Source organism: Macrosteles quadrilineatus, unplaced genomic scaffold (assembly GCF_028750875.1).
Source record: "Macrosteles quadrilineatus isolate MER2022 unplaced genomic scaffold, UCM_ALF_1.0 Scaffold_9__3_contigs__length_116548681, whole genome shotgun sequence".
NCBI classification, from domain to species: Eukaryota; Metazoa; Arthropoda; class Insecta; order Hemiptera; family Cicadellidae; genus Macrosteles; species Macrosteles quadrilineatus.
The window spans coordinates 18,349,615-18,368,397 of NW_026542602.1; the positions used below are offsets into that span (position 1 = coordinate 18,349,615).

The 18,783-nt window shown below is 32.1% G+C and overlaps 1 protein-coding gene across 6 annotated transcripts in view; it reads right to left on the minus strand.

Annotated features, from left to right (window-relative positions):
- The window catches only part of LOC129002188 (broad-complex core protein-like), an 81,503-nt gene that overhangs the window by 6,869 nt on the left and 55,851 nt on the right, over nucleotides 1-18,783 (minus strand). For 4 of the 6 annotated variants that reach the window (XM_054429816.1, XM_054429815.1, XM_054429814.1 and 1 more), the window contains exons 5-6: nucleotides 17,923-18,373; nucleotides 14,986-15,048 (exon numbers count right to left, since the gene is read on the minus strand). In XM_054429816.1, coding sequence (XP_054285791.1) covers nucleotides 14,986-15,048; nucleotides 17,923-18,373 — 514 coding nt within the window. Of the gene's footprint in view, nucleotides 1-2,818; nucleotides 3,841-6,039; nucleotides 6,261-14,985; nucleotides 15,049-17,922; nucleotides 18,374-18,783 lie in introns of those variants that run through there. The other 2 variants (XM_054429818.1, XM_054429817.1) reach the window with 2 other exon arrangements.

Here is an 18,783-nt window from a genome sequence, read left to right on the forward strand (position 1 = left end):
TTTTATGGAGTTTACTTCCATTATACTTTGTGGCCCAAAAACTCATGACTTTGTGACCCAAATAGTGTAATTCCCATGAGAAGAACTTTGAACAAAACCCTATTTCTTTATATTTTATCTTAACTTTCGCTTGACTGTAATTTACGGGAGTATTTAATTTGATCCAAAATTGTTTGATCCACCATTTGAAGTAAAAACAGTAAAAAAGTTCCCTGTTTTCTAATATTAACAGGTTCAGTCCCAGCCATCACACTCCTCTGTATGTATGGCTTCTCTCCACACGGGAGTGAGTGAGTTAAGACTCTAATATTAAGAAAATCTACACCGTAGCTCGGAACGCGGTTGACGACAGCAAATATTTGAACGCCTTCAATCTGAGAGACGCAATAGTACATACTCTTGGATCAAACAAACTCACAATATAGTTTTGGAACAAACGACCCGAACGAATGATCCAAAGTGAAACGTACAGTCTATTTCATAAGTTCACTCCACAATGTAAAATTGTACTCCTGGTTATGACTGTACTTTTGGATCAAATGATCGGCTTTATAACTGGTGGATCAAACGAACGGCTTTTTAACTGGTAGATCAAAAGATTTTCGATCAAACGATCGGCAATATAATCACGGTGGATCAAACGATTTTGGATCATTTGAAGATGGTCCTAATTTGCATAATGCATACATTTTTTAGGTAAAATGTATTATACCCTGATTATATTTGAATAGTGAACTAAGGATGATAACTTTACAACAAGGGGATATCATAGTCGGTTTAGTAAATAAATAACTGTTTAATAACCAAACAATATAAACAATTCACCCCAAAATACTCAAGATCTGTTATAATTTGAGTAATGTCAATTGATGATGCTGATTAATTCAGAATAATTACTTTACAAAATTCTATTGTAAAAATATGTTTGATTATGAAATCATACAAACTAATTAATAATGCCGACACATTAAACAAATGTAAAGTGTTAGTTTCTATTTGTAATAAATCTTACAACTTAAAAAATAAAACTATTAAAATTTAAAACCTAATAAATAAAATAGACCAATGTAAAACCTCTAAATTTGATTGACTAAATCGTCCAAAATTTCCAAATCACAAAACCTTTAATATATTCCCGAAACAAATAAATCCATACTATTATTCATTTTTACAACCCTATTTACATTATAAATAATTTATTGTATATTTTAAATTTCTGTAGACTAAGTTTGAATATAAAACTGATCTACGGCAATCTGTTTTTAAAATATTTACTATTAAGGTGATTGTGTTTCAACATATATATTGAGGTATTTACAAATGTATAAACCTAAATATTTATAACAAACAAGTGCAGTGTTTTTATAGCAGTCTTGTACTTGTACGAACAAAATCCATACAAATATTTAATAAGTCTCTCAATTGTAACTTTTTAAATAATAAAAGGTGGTGTAATATTAAACTATAGGTAAAAAGGCATAGCCTTGTGTAAAAAGATATGTGTAAACTGTATTGAAATTTATTATGTCTTTAAACGACTGGATGTTTCCAACAAAATAAGACTGGTGTTTCTGAAATTTTCAACATTAAGTAGGAAGCATATTCCCAAAAGAGTTGATTCAACGATAATTAAACTTAAGTAGAAGAATAATGTTTCACATCATAGTATCTAATATTGTTACTACACAAAGATCCATCTCCTACTTCCCGCTAAGTAAAACGACTTATTGAGATAGAGTCTTGAAAATATTACCTATATAACATCAGGAAAATTAAATAATAAACAAAATAAATACCGATCGTAACCCCACCGCAGTAAACCTGCAGACTAGGCAAATTTCCATATGATTGATTGGATTTTTACTCAAATATTTTCTTAAACTTATCAGATTATTTATTCCCTATTTTTTAAATGTTATTCAATTTTTTTGAGAACCTATGTTTGCTGCTACAGGGAAAGAAAAAAAATTTTTGGTTAATGTTAATAGTATAGTATGAAATAAATAACTTTGATTAAAATATTTCCGCTCTACACAATGGTCTATTACGAGTGACGGTCAATATGTACATAAATTAAGAGTAAACATAAAAAAAGCCATTATTGCAAAATTTTAAGCCCCAAACCCCATTCTCATGACCCAATCATCCTGCTAGTTTGCGAACCAATTCAAGTGCATCCAGCCCTACATGTTCATGCCAAATTTGTTTGAAATTGGACCAAATTACTCGAGTTATCATGTTCACAGACATATATAAAAAATTTGTGCAAATACCCAGTGTTTTGTCCTCTAGGGACATAGAAATGAAAAAGTAAATAGGTCCCGGGGCTAGGTTTTTTCCCATTAGGGAAATTCGCTAAAATATCAAATAAGTATTGAAAATTACTGTCATAGGAAATTCAGTTAAATAAAAACCTGAACATAAAATAAATATTTTTTGAAGGAATCTATAAGTTTAGTTAGCAAATCAACAATAAAAACAAAGTATAACAAAATAAGCTTACAAACTATTAAAATAATATGGGAACCTTAGAAACAAATTGTTACCCATAAATTATGTCTATTTTAATTGTAATTAAGTCTTAATAATGGAAAATGTAACACAATACACTACAGAAAACAGTTCGTCATAGGAAACCTAAACTTAGATTAGTAATATCATATAGAAAATATAATTAAATATAGACCAATAGCAGTGGTGCAGTTAGCATAAGTTCTGGCGTCCAGCGCTGGGAGCACCGTGTAGTTAAGGCACACGTGCTATGTAACTACACAGCGCTCCTGGCGGTGGACGCCAGAACAGATTCTAACCGCAGCACTGCTGTCGATCTATATTTAATTCTATTTGTCTATGGTAATATGCTTTCATTCTGTGTTAGATATGAACATTAAGTATATTTAATACAATACTCAATTCATCATTCCCCAAAATATAGATGGTAATACTTTTAGACTAATCAGTATTTAAAATAGTTTAGTATTTTTATAAAAATAAGCTTGAACAATTAAGAAGGCAAGCATTACAACGAATAACATGTATGCGGCACTAATATAGGATTAATAGATTTACTATATATATATCTCTAAGTACATACTACAACAGGTAAGTATTTCAATGTTTTTAGCCCTTATCATAACTTTCACATTGTTAAGGTATGTTTCATTTTACTTTTACATATATCAATTTAAGTTGTTTGTACAAGTGCCAAAATGCATGGGAAAGTGTTTGCATCAAAACAACCCTAAAACACGTGTAATGGGGACAAATTTTACTGCCGTTTTCCCTTATACCGGCATTCATGGTAGAATTTTTCCATTGAAACACGACTTGATCCAGGCACATTTTCTCTGCAAAAAACCCACAGTAGATGCGTTTAAATGGAAAGTTAGGTTATTTTACAAGTGCTAAGACATGTGCCAGTTTTATTTTTTTTAACAACGCCTCAAGAAACATATCTCTGACACATTTCTACAGGGAATTTTCTAAAATGATATATACCTTTTAAACTGTTAGATACCATAACACTGTTTGGAAATCATACTTTATACAACCAAGATGTAAAAAAATTCTCATCACACTGTAATATTTGGTTGGAAAGTTATCATTTCGAGTGTCAGTTTTGGAATGTAGCCTAACAAATCACTCGCGTCACTTTACACTCTCACTTCACTTATTGAAACTGATTCCTGTCATCCTGTGTCGCAAAATGCGAGTTGCTCTCAGTTCGGAACTTTCTGTGGTAGATGCTGCGGTGATTTCGCAGGCTGTTCATTGTTCGATAACTCTTGTTACAAATGTCGCAGAGTAGTTTGGTGTCGGGCCGCGGGCCACCTCGCCAGCCTGCAACCAGAAGTCAACGTCACTTCTTCGCCAGGCTACGGTCCAAACACTTGTCCTCCGTCACTTCACTAACAACCAACACTAACAGGTTCTCTAACAGGTTAGTCTTATTTGTATACATGAGTTTTGACTGGGGATTTCTCTGCTCACACTGCCTTGCTTCATTTACCCTTCCCTAGCAGCAAGAAAATGTTGTAAATAATATGATTGACCCATCTTTATGGACACATTGAAGCCAATTCTTTATCAAAAACATAATTGAACGAACTGCTCATAGAGTGTGTTACCTTCTAAAGCCAAATTGTCTACCTTAATTTTTGTTACATAAATAGTTTACAAAAGGTGGTCCCTTCACTTTGGGTTTGTTAAGTGTTAAGGGTTTCTATTTGATAGACATCAGTAATGAACATTCATTCACTCTGTTGGGTGTCAACTGTTCATTTTATCTAAAACTGACAACAACATTAAAATGGGAATAGAATGTGCAGTTCTATCCATAGTTGAAGATGATTTTTTATAGCCTTTTGTAAAATGCTTTTGTCATTATTACATAATATTTTGATCATACTTACTTTTTGAAATATGATGCTAAATAATTCTACATATTGTAATATTCATAAAAAAGTTATTTTAACAACAGGTAATATTTTACAAATATTTACAATGTGTCCTTGCTACTAGGGTTGGTTACACTTAGGTTACTTAAGGTGATAATGATCTTAAATGTTGTAAAGAAGAAAGCACATATTTTTAGGAGGTATTATAAACCATACTTAAGACTTTTTTATTGTTCAAGCGGCATTTGTTTGTATATTTTACATGTTGAATACACTTTGAGCAGATGGTTTGTAACATATAATACATGGAGGAACTGATATATTGTGATTGAGGACATTTAAGTTCAGCAACAGTTTTCTGAGTCAAAACATACAATAATTTGACACAAGGACAAATACATTGCAGTATGTGTATTCTACATGCTACAATACATAATCCAGACTTTTACTTTCACAATATTGATCTTACAAACCATCTTGGCTCAATAAAACATTCTGTACATGTACAATTTTTATTCATTTAATTTTGTTCAAACAAAAAGTTGTATTGTTACATATACTATAAATGGTATGGGACAAATGTTGTAATTGTATAGGCCTATTTATTTATTGTAAAACTAACAGTTGAGTATAATTAATTACAACTTTACCGATCCCTACTTATCGTTTATACAATTATATTACATTTTACTTTTAATCTTCAATATTAACTGACAAAGAAAGTTTTCAGTACGGTATTATGTATTTACAGAAATATTTATATTTCAACAAACCTACTCAAATGGGCTGAGCTTAAGTAATGTTATGTGCATTCATTGAAATGCAAAACTTGCTAAACATTTAGAGATAATGAAAATTAATTAGCGGACTTAAAAATATCAAACGATGGTTTTACTGAAAGCAAAATCATACATTTTCCTTGGATATATTTTAGAATTGAAAATTACAATGCACAGATTTCTCACTTGCTCTTGGCTTGTTAGGTATAAAAAGATAACAAAAGACCCAACAGTAATTTGGAAAAAAAGTCCTTATAAACCTGAGTGTTCAATTGATTATGTTCCTAAAAAGAACTTTTCTCTGGTTAGGTTTGTTGACTAAATCAGATTAATTGAAATAGCTACATACTGTTTTGATCAAGAGCCAGGGACCAAAAAAAGTGACAAGATTATTTTTAAGTAGGTTAATTGAATTTGGTGTTAAACTAGCTTGTGCCGTTCTAGACAGGTTGTGTTACTTTTTTTAGAAATTTTGAGCTGCAAACCCAGGATAATTTAACTAGCTACTTAAATATTTTGTTACTTACACTTTTTAGGAGCAAGAAAATAGTTTCAGTTTTGATGCTGTATCTTAACACTAATTGTTGTGCATACACAAGATGTATAGGCCTGCTCTTTGAAAACCAAAGCTTTGTATTTGTTGTTTAACCAGTACAATAGTAAATTAAATTTAAAAAATGTTTTTTGAAGAATTCACATTATTGGTCTTGTTACAGTTCAACATCTCTGTTCTTGAAAATGTAAATAAAGTACAAATGGTGTCAACTTCTTTGCTGGCTCTTGCTCTAACAGTTGTGCTTACACATACTGCATACCCTTTGTTTCAATCACCGCTACAGATTATTTAACTCAAAAAGTAAACTGTTTTTCTCATCACTTGACTACACTCTGTTCCAGTCTCTGTTTTTGGGATGGTACTTGGAGTTGTGTACGAGAAGGCTGTTGCGGGTGCGGTAGGGCTTGCGGCATCGATGACACCAGAACTGACGTGTCTGAGAGCAGTGGATATCCTGAATGTGGCGTTGTAGTGTTGCGTAGCTAGCGAGACCTCTGCCGCAGACAGGGCATTGACAGCGAGCCGAACCTAACCAACATCACTTCTCAGCCTACCTGATAACACTGCCACTTCACCCAACTATAATTATGTCAGTCACTCAACTCGGGAGTTATCTTCATCCATATTTTATGCAAGGCAATTATGAATTTAAATTTGATCTTATATTCATAAATTTGTGGTATTGTTTTATAGATAGATTTGGTATATAAGTTAAGGATCAAACATAGAGTGTAGGTTTTAAGAATTTTGTGAATGCAGCAGGATTACTTGTATGGGAAAGAGTACACGCTGGCACAAGAAGAAACACAAAACGTTACACTATATACATTAAAAGAGTGTAAATTCTCCAACTCAAACCATCCTCAGTTGAATATGCTCTCATTGACAGTGGAATATTCTAATTTTTGTATATTATAGTGTAAATTGTTCTGTTTTTAGTGCTGAAATAAACTCTTTCCTATTCAGGTAGGTCTGCGTTCCTCACAAAAATCCTTTTCTCTCAATATCTTATAATCAAAACAGCTTATATAAATATTTGGTTATATGCCATAAAAACACAGTTAAAAATTACAGTATATTAGTAATTGGTAATATTTAGACCCAACTTACAGGACAGAAGGTTTTTGTTTTAACACTAGACCAGTTGGGTCATATTGGTGATGATAAGATGAAGTTATTTAAAAAATTAGTGCACAAATTTTCTACCATGACTTGCAAAAATTTGAGTTTTTACGACATGGATTTGTTTTTTAATATGATTACATTCTAGGTCGTGCCTCGACTAAGGTCAAATCAGATCCCAGTTCCCACATTATTGGGAACCTCACTAGTCATTAGTAAATCTTTCCTAGTTAAAACCTACCATTTCTATATTTATTGCCACTTTAAAGTGTAGCATTTCTAAGCATAGGTAATTAATTTCATAAACTAACGTCCATTTATGAATAGACCAACAAACAACTAACACCAATAAAATAACAAGGAGTACCTAACTTATGACTCAGTTCCTACTCATCTAATACTTGTGTTTTTGTGTATAGTATACACCAAAAGTAAGTAAACAACTTAATCATAAAGGTAGGTATAGATAGGTCCACTCTTTTAACATCTTAGATGTTTGAAAGCTGCTAAAAGACAATAATTTAATGAGGTAGAAACTTTTCAAGAGTTTGTGTCTTCTTTACTTTTTCAATGTCAGTTGACAGATTTGCATTCAGAAAAATGTTACGATGTAGATAATGTGCTTAGGTGGCTTTCTCGTATGTGCACTATAAGACTGTTAGAGGGGATACAGTGATGAAGTTGAGAAAACCTTGTTTGCTGATCGACAAGCTTAAGACTACCAGAATTTACCATCGTCCTTTATAGTCTCATCAGTTCAGAAATCTCTTGTTTTATAATTAAGTGGTTCGCTTTAAAATTTCCTCTAACTTTGGCCACTGTTTCAAGCAAGACTGATGAACAACCACAGTTGACAGTATGAAGAAAACATAAACATGGTGCAAATATTCAAGACCACCTTCAAACTCCCTCCAACCCTTAACAAAAGTTTTCTACATCCAATCACTTACATTTATCCACGTCTATCAACTATCAATGAACTTAAATAGCAGTTAACGCCTTAAACTACAGAAATCTAATCACAGAATGTGACGTGTACTTGGTGGGAGCGTAGATTTACCTTTACCTTGTTTTCAGCTACTATGATGAGATAAATTGTTGCTTAGGGGTGAGAACCAGCTATAAATAGAAATAGGATAGGGGTAGAGGAAGAAGGAAATATCACAGGGTTTGTCTAAGATTTGCACTAGCTTGCTTACCCGCAACGGGAGGTACACTGAACACCTTAATTTATGGAGTCTCATAATTTATTTCTGTATATAGGATTTTTTCAGGCTATGGCTTTCAAAATGAATGGTATATAACTATAATACCATAAATACTAATAATTCTAAAGTTGATTAAGCGTCCAAAAGGGCATTGTTAGTTATTAGAGGTGAAATATTATCAAGTAAAATAACTGTTGCTTTATTTATTATTTAATATATTTTTTTATTATTTACAATTTTTGTTAATGAAGAAAGATCACCATTGTAGTTGAATATAGATAGCCAATAAAATAGTGAAAGTTCATACTAAAAATTCTTAAACTAAATCTTTAAAAAAACTCTAGTGAACTAACTAGTCTACCAACCTAAAATGTCATTTTAATTTAATGACACTATTACTACAGAGTACAAAAGTTAGTTAAAGTGCATTTTGTATACATATTATTTGCTAAAAAAATTGAACATAATCTTTCTTAAGGAATAATTTACAATGTTAGTTTTTAAATGATTTTCCTCTTATATATTTATAAAAATCTATTTTTAACTCCTATCAATTAATGCTTATCGAATGAAAATTGTTTTAAGACTGATTAAAATTGAGAAATAATTTTTATTACCTTTTATAACACAATACAGTGGTGCAATCCGTTTTATCTACCTAAATCAATCTAAGCATTTAAATAAATGTTTTGAATGTTTGACGTGTTTACAATTAATTTAGCATTTTTTTTAAAGATTTCTTTGTTCTTAAGCTTACAGTTTTGTAATTTTTATATAATACCAATTTGTAGGCTACTTTGAACTTGCCTTACACCAATTTGCCATAAATGCCAATCTCATCTTTGAAACTTGCTTTTGGTAATTAATAAAAAGTTTGTATTACTATTATATCATGTGCCGTCCTGTGCATGATTTAATAATTATGATTTATTCTACTATGGACGAGAATAACTTCCACCTGTTTTTGATTTATGTCCTACTGTTTCCTTACGAAATCTTTTTTTGTCTTCAGGAGTATCAACTGATATCAAAGGGTCATCATTAAACTCAGTTAGTCCAATATTTTTTTTATCGTTAAGATTTTGATTGCCATTTTTACCGGCCAATTTCCTAGATGGAGCATCTCTTTTTCCTTTACTGGGTTTATTCTCCTCTAGACCACTTTCAACAGTAAGACCAGAATCTTTTTTCTTAGCAGACTTGGATTCATTTCTTGCATCTTCTTTCTTGTTAGATGTTGATGTAAGTTTAGTTTCTTCATTCCCTGTGTCTTCTTTCTTATTAGGTGTTAGTGTAACTTTAGTTTCTTCATTCTTTTTATCTTCTTTCATGCTAGATGTTGATGCAACTTTAGTTTCTTCATTCTTTGTGTCTTCTTTCAGGTTAGATGTTGATGTAACTTTAGTTTCTTCATTCTTTCGGTCTTCATTCATGTTAGATGTTGGTGTAACTTTAGGTTCTTCATTCTTTGCATCTTCTTTCTTGTTAGATGTTGATGTACCTATAGTTCCTTCATTCTTTGCATCTTCTTTCTTGTTAGATGTTGATGTATGTTTAGTTTCTTCATTCTCTGCGTCTTCTTTCTTATTAGGTGTTGGTGTAACTTTAGTTTCTTCATTCTTTTTATCTTCTTTCATGCTAGATGTTGATGCAACTTTAGTTTCTTCATTCTTTGTGTCTTCTTTCATGTTAGATGTTGATGTAACTTTAGTTTCTTCATTCTTTCGGTCTTCATTCATGTTAGATGTTGGTGTAACTTTAGGTTCTTCATTCTTTGCATCTTCTTTCTTGTTAGATGTTGATGTACCTATAGTTCCTTCATTCTTTGTGTCTTCTTTCATGTTAGATGTTGATGTAACTTTAGTTTCTTCATTCTTTGTGTCTTCTTTCATGTTAGATGTTTCTTCATTGATTGGGTCTTCATTCATGTTAGATGTTGGTGTAACTTTAGGTTCTTCATTCTTTGCATCTTCTTTCTTGTTAGATGTTGATGTACCTATAGTTCCTTCATTCTTTGTGTCTTCTTTCATGTTAGATGTTGATGTAACTTTAGTTACTTCATTCTTTGTGTCTTCTTTCATATTAGATGTTGATGTAACTTTAGTTTCTTCATTCTTTGCGTCTTCTTTCTTATTAGTTGTTGGTGTAACTTTAGGTTCTTCATGCTTTGCATCTTCTTTCTTGTTCGATGTTGATGTACCTATAGTTCCTTCATTTTTTGTGTCTTCTTTCATGTTAGATGTTGATGTAACTTTAGTTACTTCATTCTTTTTATCTTCTTTCTTGTTGGATGTTGATGTAACTTTAGTTTCTTCATTTGTTGCATCTTCTTTCTTGTTGGATGTTGATGTAACTTTAGTTTCTTCATTTGTTGCATCTTCTTTCTTGTTAGATGTTGATGTTCCTTTAGTATCTTCATTCCTAGAACTTATATTCTCTATAGATGTCGAATCTTTGGTTTCAGTACTCTTAGAACTGTTATCATTAGTAGATTTTAATGTATGTATAGTTTTTTTTATCCTGCTGCCTGAGGTACCAGTAGATACTCTAGGCATATCTTTAGTTTCTTCATTCCTGTGACTTCCAATTACAGTAGTGGTAGTTGATCCATCTTCAGGTTTTTCAATCATAATATCTTCATTTTCAGTAGTAGTAGTTGCTTTATCTTCAGTTTCTTCATTGCTACGATCTTCATTTTCAGTAGTTTTACTTGGTCTACTTTTAGTGTCATCATTCCTAGCACTTTCATTCTCAGTGGATGTTGATCCGTCCATAGTTTTATCATTCCTAGGATCTTCATTGTCAGTAGTGGTTGATCTACCTTTAAGTTCTTCATTCCTATAAGTTTCTTTCTCAGTTGATATTGATCTATCTTTAGTTTCTTCTTCGCTAGAAACTTTATTTACAGTTAATGTAGATATAGCTGGAGTGGGATTAAATGTCGGACCAATTTTGTTTTTTTCACTCGCACTACCTTTTTCATTACGGATAATGATTGATAGTGGACTCCTAAGGATCTCTTTGTCATTAACTTCTACACTTTTGTTCTTGCTATCAACTGTTGTCATTACATTTTTAGGTTGCATTGGTCTAACAGTTTCACTTAAAGGTGAATTGTTTGTTTGCTCACTAGGCTTGGTTTCTTTATCGGCATTGGATTTTTGTCTAACAGCTAAACTTAACTGCTTGATGAATTCATCAACTGATACATCTGGAATTTGAGCAGGAGCATTTTGTCCAAGACCGGGTGATAAACCCTTGTTCACCAATCCAGAGTTTCCATTGGCTAAAACAAAAACTGGAGTTGTTTTGAAATTAGAATCATCGGACTGGTCTCGCAATTTTTTGTTATTTGTTTTAAAATATTTCACACATAGGTTGGTTATGAGTTTTGCAATAACTTCACAAAATAGTGTAAGCCAAACTCTTTTTGCTATTGTTAAAAATGTTTCTGATCGAACGAACAATGTAACAGACCTAAAAAACGAGGATAAATAGCTAGACGAGGTTGAGTTTGCAAGTTCAGATGACTCATTGTAAGTTGTTGAGGTTTCTTCTCCATATTTATATACTTTCTTACTATTACTTACATTTGCTGAATTATCTTTTTCAGTTTTGATCGAAGGATTTTTCCCAGAATTACCAGTCCCATGCAATTTCTTTGCCACTTTTTTCCCAGTTTTTTTCACAACATCAGATTGTGATTCCATGATATCGTTTTCACTATTAGATATCCTTTTTCTTTTTCTATCTTTCCCCAATATTCAAAAGGTTTACCTGACTCCTCTGGCACGGTAAACCTCTATCTATCTCTATCTGCAGAACCTAGAGTTAAAGTAGCAAAACAAGTTTAGGTAGTTTGCAAATTTGTTTAAGTAAAATAACCTAATGTGATACCTAAATGTTTAGAAAAATGGCACATATCTTTTTTATTTACATTATGCTAATAAATTACACAACAATTATTACTCAAACAACAACCACACTACACTGGATAAAACTAAGTTAGGGAGATACTTTTATCTCTTTAAATATTATCTTAAATGAGCAATCTAATCACAAATATAACTATACAATGATAAGAAATATTGAAAGCATAGTAGATTCAACATTTTTTAATCTGAGTTAAGGCCAGTTTATTTGAACGCTGTGATTTTTCTGTATTTGTCAGCTTTTTAAATTAAATATTTATGGAGAGATTAATTAGAGTTTAGGTGAGTTAATAATATTGAACACTGTCATAGTTAAATATTTCATTATTCCTTGTAGTTCAATGAAGTGAACAAATTTAAGGTTTTTAACACCTTACTGAATTTGTACTTTTAGAGTCTGGAGTCTGCCGTTATGATTAACTTAAAATAAAACTAACATTTTTTTGGATTAGCTTAAAAAAATAGTATTACTAAAAATTATAAAATAAGGGTTTGGTTTTGTAATTAAATACCAATTGATTTAGTTACCAGTATGCTTTACTTTGATCAAACAAAAAAAATCAAGCTTTGAATATTGATCAAGTTTTGATCCTGCTTTGCAATATAATATATAATTGCAATATAATTTTTCTATTATAAAATTTATTTAAAGCAATGCAATGTTGCAATACACATACAATAAAATAACAATCAATATTCCTCTTTATCCAATACAGTTTGCATGAATTTGTGGTTGTAATAATTAATAGGTTAATTGAAATATATCAAAGTAAAATAAATCCATTCTGCTTTTAACGTCGTTGGCTAAACATTTGTATTATTATTATTTATGATGTCTGATGACAAAAAGTCATTAATAAAATTCATTAAGCGTATTTGTAAAGAAATTTGAAAAATATGTGCTGAAACATTTAATAGCTATCAATAGAATTTTACATCCATAAACTTAAACATAGCCATTTGAAGGTCCCAATAGGCCAATCTATGACTTGCGGTAAAAATTACCAACAAAAGTCTAAAACGCTGTGTTTTAATCGCATCTCAACCCCATCAATATTCAGTTTGAATGTTTAAAATTGGATCTCTTCACTGCTATGATTAGTACCGATATTGATATTGATTTATTATTATGATGTATTTTTAAAACTCACAGTCACTGCAGATTATTATAATAAAAGTTGTTATTGGCTTGTTGTATTAATAGTAAAATAACATTCAATTGACGTGGACTCATCAAAATTAAACTGTTCTAGAATTTGAGAAGTGCCAAGAAAGTAACGGGAATATTTTTTTCATAAGCCCAACGATACAATCCTTAAGGCTTAAAGTCGATATTAAAGGTGTCAAGGCTGATCAATTTGAAAACTACATATCTTTAAAGTCAAATGTGTCATGGTCTGGTTGCCAAACATCCCCCTTACTCTCCAGCTAGCTTTACAACAGTTGTAAAGTGTCAACAATAGTTCTGTTGTGTTTGAAACTGTAGCCTGTTCACATGCCCTGTTGGGGGGTCTGACTTAGGGGAGGTACGAATGAGGCATTAGTTCAAAATTCCTCCGTGAACAGCGCTGTAGTAGAGAGCAATGAAGGTTTACTAATTGCAAAAATAGTTCTGTTCATAAAATGTTCATTGTAGTAAACCTTCATTGCCATAAAATAAAATTATAAATGCCTCAAATTCAATTTTATAATGTTTTTATTATAAAACTAAACTATCATAACCTAACCGAACTAACCAAACTTGCTCATAATGAAATAATATAACAAAAGTTAAGTAATAAAAAAATAATTCTGTTTATTAAATAAAACTTGAAATTGCTCAATTAAAATTTTATAATGACTTAATAATAAAGTTAAACTGTCATAACCAAATCAACCAAACTTGCTGATAATGAAAAAATCTTGGACAAAATGTTAATGCTACCAGCGGGATACGAACCCGGGACTTTCAGCATATCAGCCCGGCACGCTGACCACTAGACTACCGAGGCCAATGGCCACAGATCGTATTGTTACGGTAATGGCGTTCCTTCAGCTAATAAGAAGTCCACAGCTATCATCGTAGGCTCTTCTATACCTCCCCTGAGTAAATACCCCCTGTTGGGCCTGTTGTCGTCAGATCTTGTGTTCTGCATAGTGTGTCTAAATGGTATGTCTTAATTGAACATAAAATTTTAAAACCTTAAATGTTTTAGTAAAACTGTTCAAATCCGCAAGTGATAGATGTTTGCCCCTACATGCTATGAGTGAATGCCAAATACAAGTATTTTAAAAACATACAAAGTCTTTTAAACACATCCGATAACTTTGGAAAGATGGCATAAACGTTTTCAATAGATATTCCAGTTAAAAACATAAAAATTAATAAATAGGCAACTCCATCCTTAATGATTACAGTACTGTTGTGTTTTCAATCAGATTGTAGGTGTTGACAAATTAATTTAGTCAATGAGACTGGTTTTGCATAAAAATATTCGGTTAAGGTAAGTTTGTATACAAATTGTACCAATGCCTCAAATTTCAACAATCCTTCAAGAACTACAAAGAAAGGTTATTTGTGAAATTTTAAATTTAACAGAAAACCCCTCTGCTGTTGAAAACCTTAGTACACAAGACTACTAAACTCAATAAATCAACAATGGAATGGCAAAGTCTGCACTGATCTTTTTATTCCCTCATATAATTAACATTTTTCTTCCAAGAAACTCAGCAAGATGTGACAGGAACCAAATTTGTACCTTGTTTGAACGGACTATGGTTTTTAGCTGGTGGAATGTAAATGGGAAATGAGATAACAGATGATTATTATAAAACATGATGCCATTAACTTCGCCGTCTGTTGATTGGCCTACCAAAAATTTGAGTCGTTACTTTCCAGCCACTTCCTATACCACAGTTCAACCTTTACCATTTCAAGACAACAAATTTATTGAACATGGTACATCTACTGATAATTTATCATTTTGCAGGTTCTATACATTTTTCTCTTACCTTGGGAGGTGCCTGCAGGAACGAGTTCATTTCCACTGCCAACGTGACCTTGATTATTGAGCCCTGCAATACAGAAAAGCGTTGATAACATAAACTAGCAAATATTCATACAGAATAAAAAATCTGTTGACATTTTAGGTTTGAAATTGTTTTAGACTGGCTGCAATAATAATTTATCAATGGTATGACAAAGGAATGGAGGACATAAAGTATAATCAAAGAAATTTCCAGTAAAAAATAAATATGCTATTTTTATAAAATGAGTGAATTGATTTTGAGAAATTTAAAAAATAATTAATAATCAGCTAGAATCATTTCATATGAATCATTACTTAAACTGTTACCGCTCAAAGACTGCAGCATGACTACTAATTACAATTTAAACAATAGTGAGTTACTGACACAACAAAGTGTTAAAAATAACTTTGGACGGGTTGGCTCTTGTGGGGTCTTGGAAAACAATGGCTATACAGCACAAATCCATCAAAACAATGGATATACAACACAACTCCAACAAAACAATGGATATACAGCACAACTCCAACAAAACAATGGATACACAGCACAACTCCATCAAAATCAATATGAAGATGCCTCAGGGTACTTACGATACCCTCAAAATCTTGGAAATCCGCTTATTGAGGACCCTAAATTTGGAAACCATTTTGAACCTATCCCGTACAGTCCACATATTCCACATCCAGGAGCAAATTCTAACTTTGAGCCAACAATATCAACTCCAGAAAATTATAGTAATAAATTTAAAGAGGATAAAACAAATGACAAAGAACAATTTGAAAATCACGAGAGAGATATTGACAAATTCATAACAGATAAATACACCAAAGAAGTTGATATTTTAAATAGTTACACAGAGGTAAAATCAACTGTTTTGAATATGTTGAGAGGCGTATTTAGCAACAAGTGTGAGAGTTATAAAAACTTTGAAGATAGATTAACTGAGAGCCTTGACATTGGTGATGATGGAACTTCTCCCCCTGTAGAACACACTAGTCAAGCAAGGAGTCATAAATCAAACGATGCAAATAGAAACCATCCTAAGAATAATTTTGACTTGCCGTCTTTAAATGACATGTTCTTGAGGTACACAGGAAAAAACATAAACTTGGAAAATGGTCCAAGTTCTAAGAATACCATCATTGACAGAATGAACTACAATGATGAAAACAAGGATTTTTACAAAAAACAAACTCCTAATAGTTTTAAACAACATGAACTACCAATTTCGGGCGTTCAATCTGAAGATTTAAAAATTGATTCAAAAACAACAAATGGACCTAGACGTACAAGTTACAGCTTTAAACACAGAAAAACTGTAAATGATTTGACCAATTTAATTTCTGAAAACGATGATAAACTTAAACAAGCTTTAGAAAATATTCAAAAAATGTATAAACAATATGACAAATCCCATACAACAAATGACACTACAGTAGGAGAAAGCTTAGATTTGTTAAAAAATACTTTCTCAAAAATGTCTGAACTGTCCAGAACAATATCAAACCAAAAGGACAATGTTTCAGAATACAAAGTTAATTCAGAGGAACAACTTGATAAGATAGAGCGAGATGAATCAGAACCTGTAAAATCCCAGAAGTTTCCCATTAATGTTGAAAGTTCTAGCATAAAACTTGTAAGAAAGTCAAGTAAAACACCTTTTTCGCCAAAAAGTGTTAGAAGCAAGAAGATAACTAATGTTTCGCAACAGGCAAAATTAAACGTGGCCAATCAGCGTGGAGCAAGTCAGCTTGAAGATCCAACTAAAATAATCGACAAAGGACGATCAACTATAAGATTAGGGAATCTTTCTTCTCAAGTCGGAAGCTTATCATTAAAAGATAAAAGTGACCAGTACGGTTTAAAGAAATTTGCAAACAGCATGAATATAAATAACTCTAAAAATATTGGGAAAAATGTAAGATTGGATATCAAGACAACAACTGGAGTTGATGAATTTGATAGATCCAACGTAGTACGCAAGTCTGAATATACCGAAAATAGTCGTAGAAGTAAAAAGATGAATTTAAAACAAGTAAAAAATCTTAAAGTTGAAAATACTTCTGATAACACTCAAGAAACAACACATTTGTACCCAAAAACACCAGTTAATTTAAAACCGTTGAACATTTCAGAGAAAAAGGATAATGAGAAGGAAACAAGGAAGAGAAATGTAAAAATAGCAACTGCTGACCTCAATAAATTGGAATTTACAAAGGCAGTAAAAAGTATGGGAAAAACTACAAGTATTCTTTCAAAAGTGACAACTACAAAGTCGATGAAAGTACAAAATGCAAACAATAATTCTTATTTTCAAGGATTTAATTCCAGCAGTCGATTTCACAATGAAGATACTAAAAATCCACAAGCTGGAATCTTGGAAAACATGACCCAAATGAGAGATATATCGATGAAACAAATTAGTGACAAAGATAGTATTTCTGTACTTGATACAAATGATACAAATACGGTTTCACCTACAAACAGTTCAAGTACAAATATTCAAGATGAAAACAATCAAAACACTGGTTACTTTGTGTTTTCGAAGCATGCAAAGTACAGAAGAATGTCTACACCTCAAAGAAGAGAACGAATTTCGAAAAAAGACTCTAAAAATGCAAGTCTAGAAGAGCCAAATGTTGAAACTATTTGAACCGACATACTGTATAACGATTTATGTTAGGAAATGAATGTACCTATATAGATTTTTAATATCAACTCAAAATAATAATACTTTTGTTTTACGTTTCTGTCTTAGAATTTATTACTACTATACTTATATTTATTTGTAGCTGTCCTAAAAATCACCTAAAGAAAGTGCATATAGGGATTTTATGTTGGTGCGCACTGTTTCAAAGCAAAAGTTTAACGACTTTACTTTAACACATGGATATATATGACAGATTGCAAGGTACAAACCTGCTAAAGAGTCAGCCGCTAGGGCTGCTGCCATACTGAAGTTGAAGGAAGCCCCGGCGACTGCGAATAGTTTGCTGTCGAAGTAGTTCTGGTGTGGTCCGCTAGGAATGCTGTCATCATGTTCTGTAGTTACAATCTGCGGCTCGCTGATGACAGCTGACTCGTTGCTGTCCTCAGGTTCTCCCCCTCCTCCCATTTCCACAGGCTCTGACTTGACGGGAGCATGGGAGTGGTTCTCATCTCTCCCTTCTCGTTCTCTTTCTCGCTCCCTCTCCCTCTCCCTCCCAGGCCCTGGACTGCTGCTCTCTGCATCTTGTTTCTTTACTTTTGAGAAGTCTACCGGAGGTTCAGAGTCGTCCTTGTCTTGGTGGTTGTTTTGTGCCTGCTGATTTTGCTCGTGAGCTGAATTGGACTCTGTCCTTATTTTCTTTGATGGAACTGAATTGCTCTCCTAAAAGCGACATTGTTTTAAAATTTAATATAAATAATTAAATATTTTAAAGTACAGTAAATAGTTTTACGTGTCAAAAATCAATCTTTTAATATATTGACTGACAGTTGGGTAGCTTGTAGATGTTTTTAAAACAGAGCTTTACCATGTCAATCGTAGCAAAATATTAGTGAACATTTCATGTTAGTTAGATAAGTTACCGGTACTGTTACTGATTTTTGTTTTGATCACAGAATGTAATTTTAACTACCCCGTCGCAGCAAACCTGCAGACTAGGTGAATTCAGATTGGATTTTACTAAAATATTGCCTTAAACATGTCAGATTTATTTTTAAAATATAACCTTTAAGAGGTTAAATGGCTATTGGCACTAGATTCATTTTGACTCTATTCACTTTTGACTGGAAACT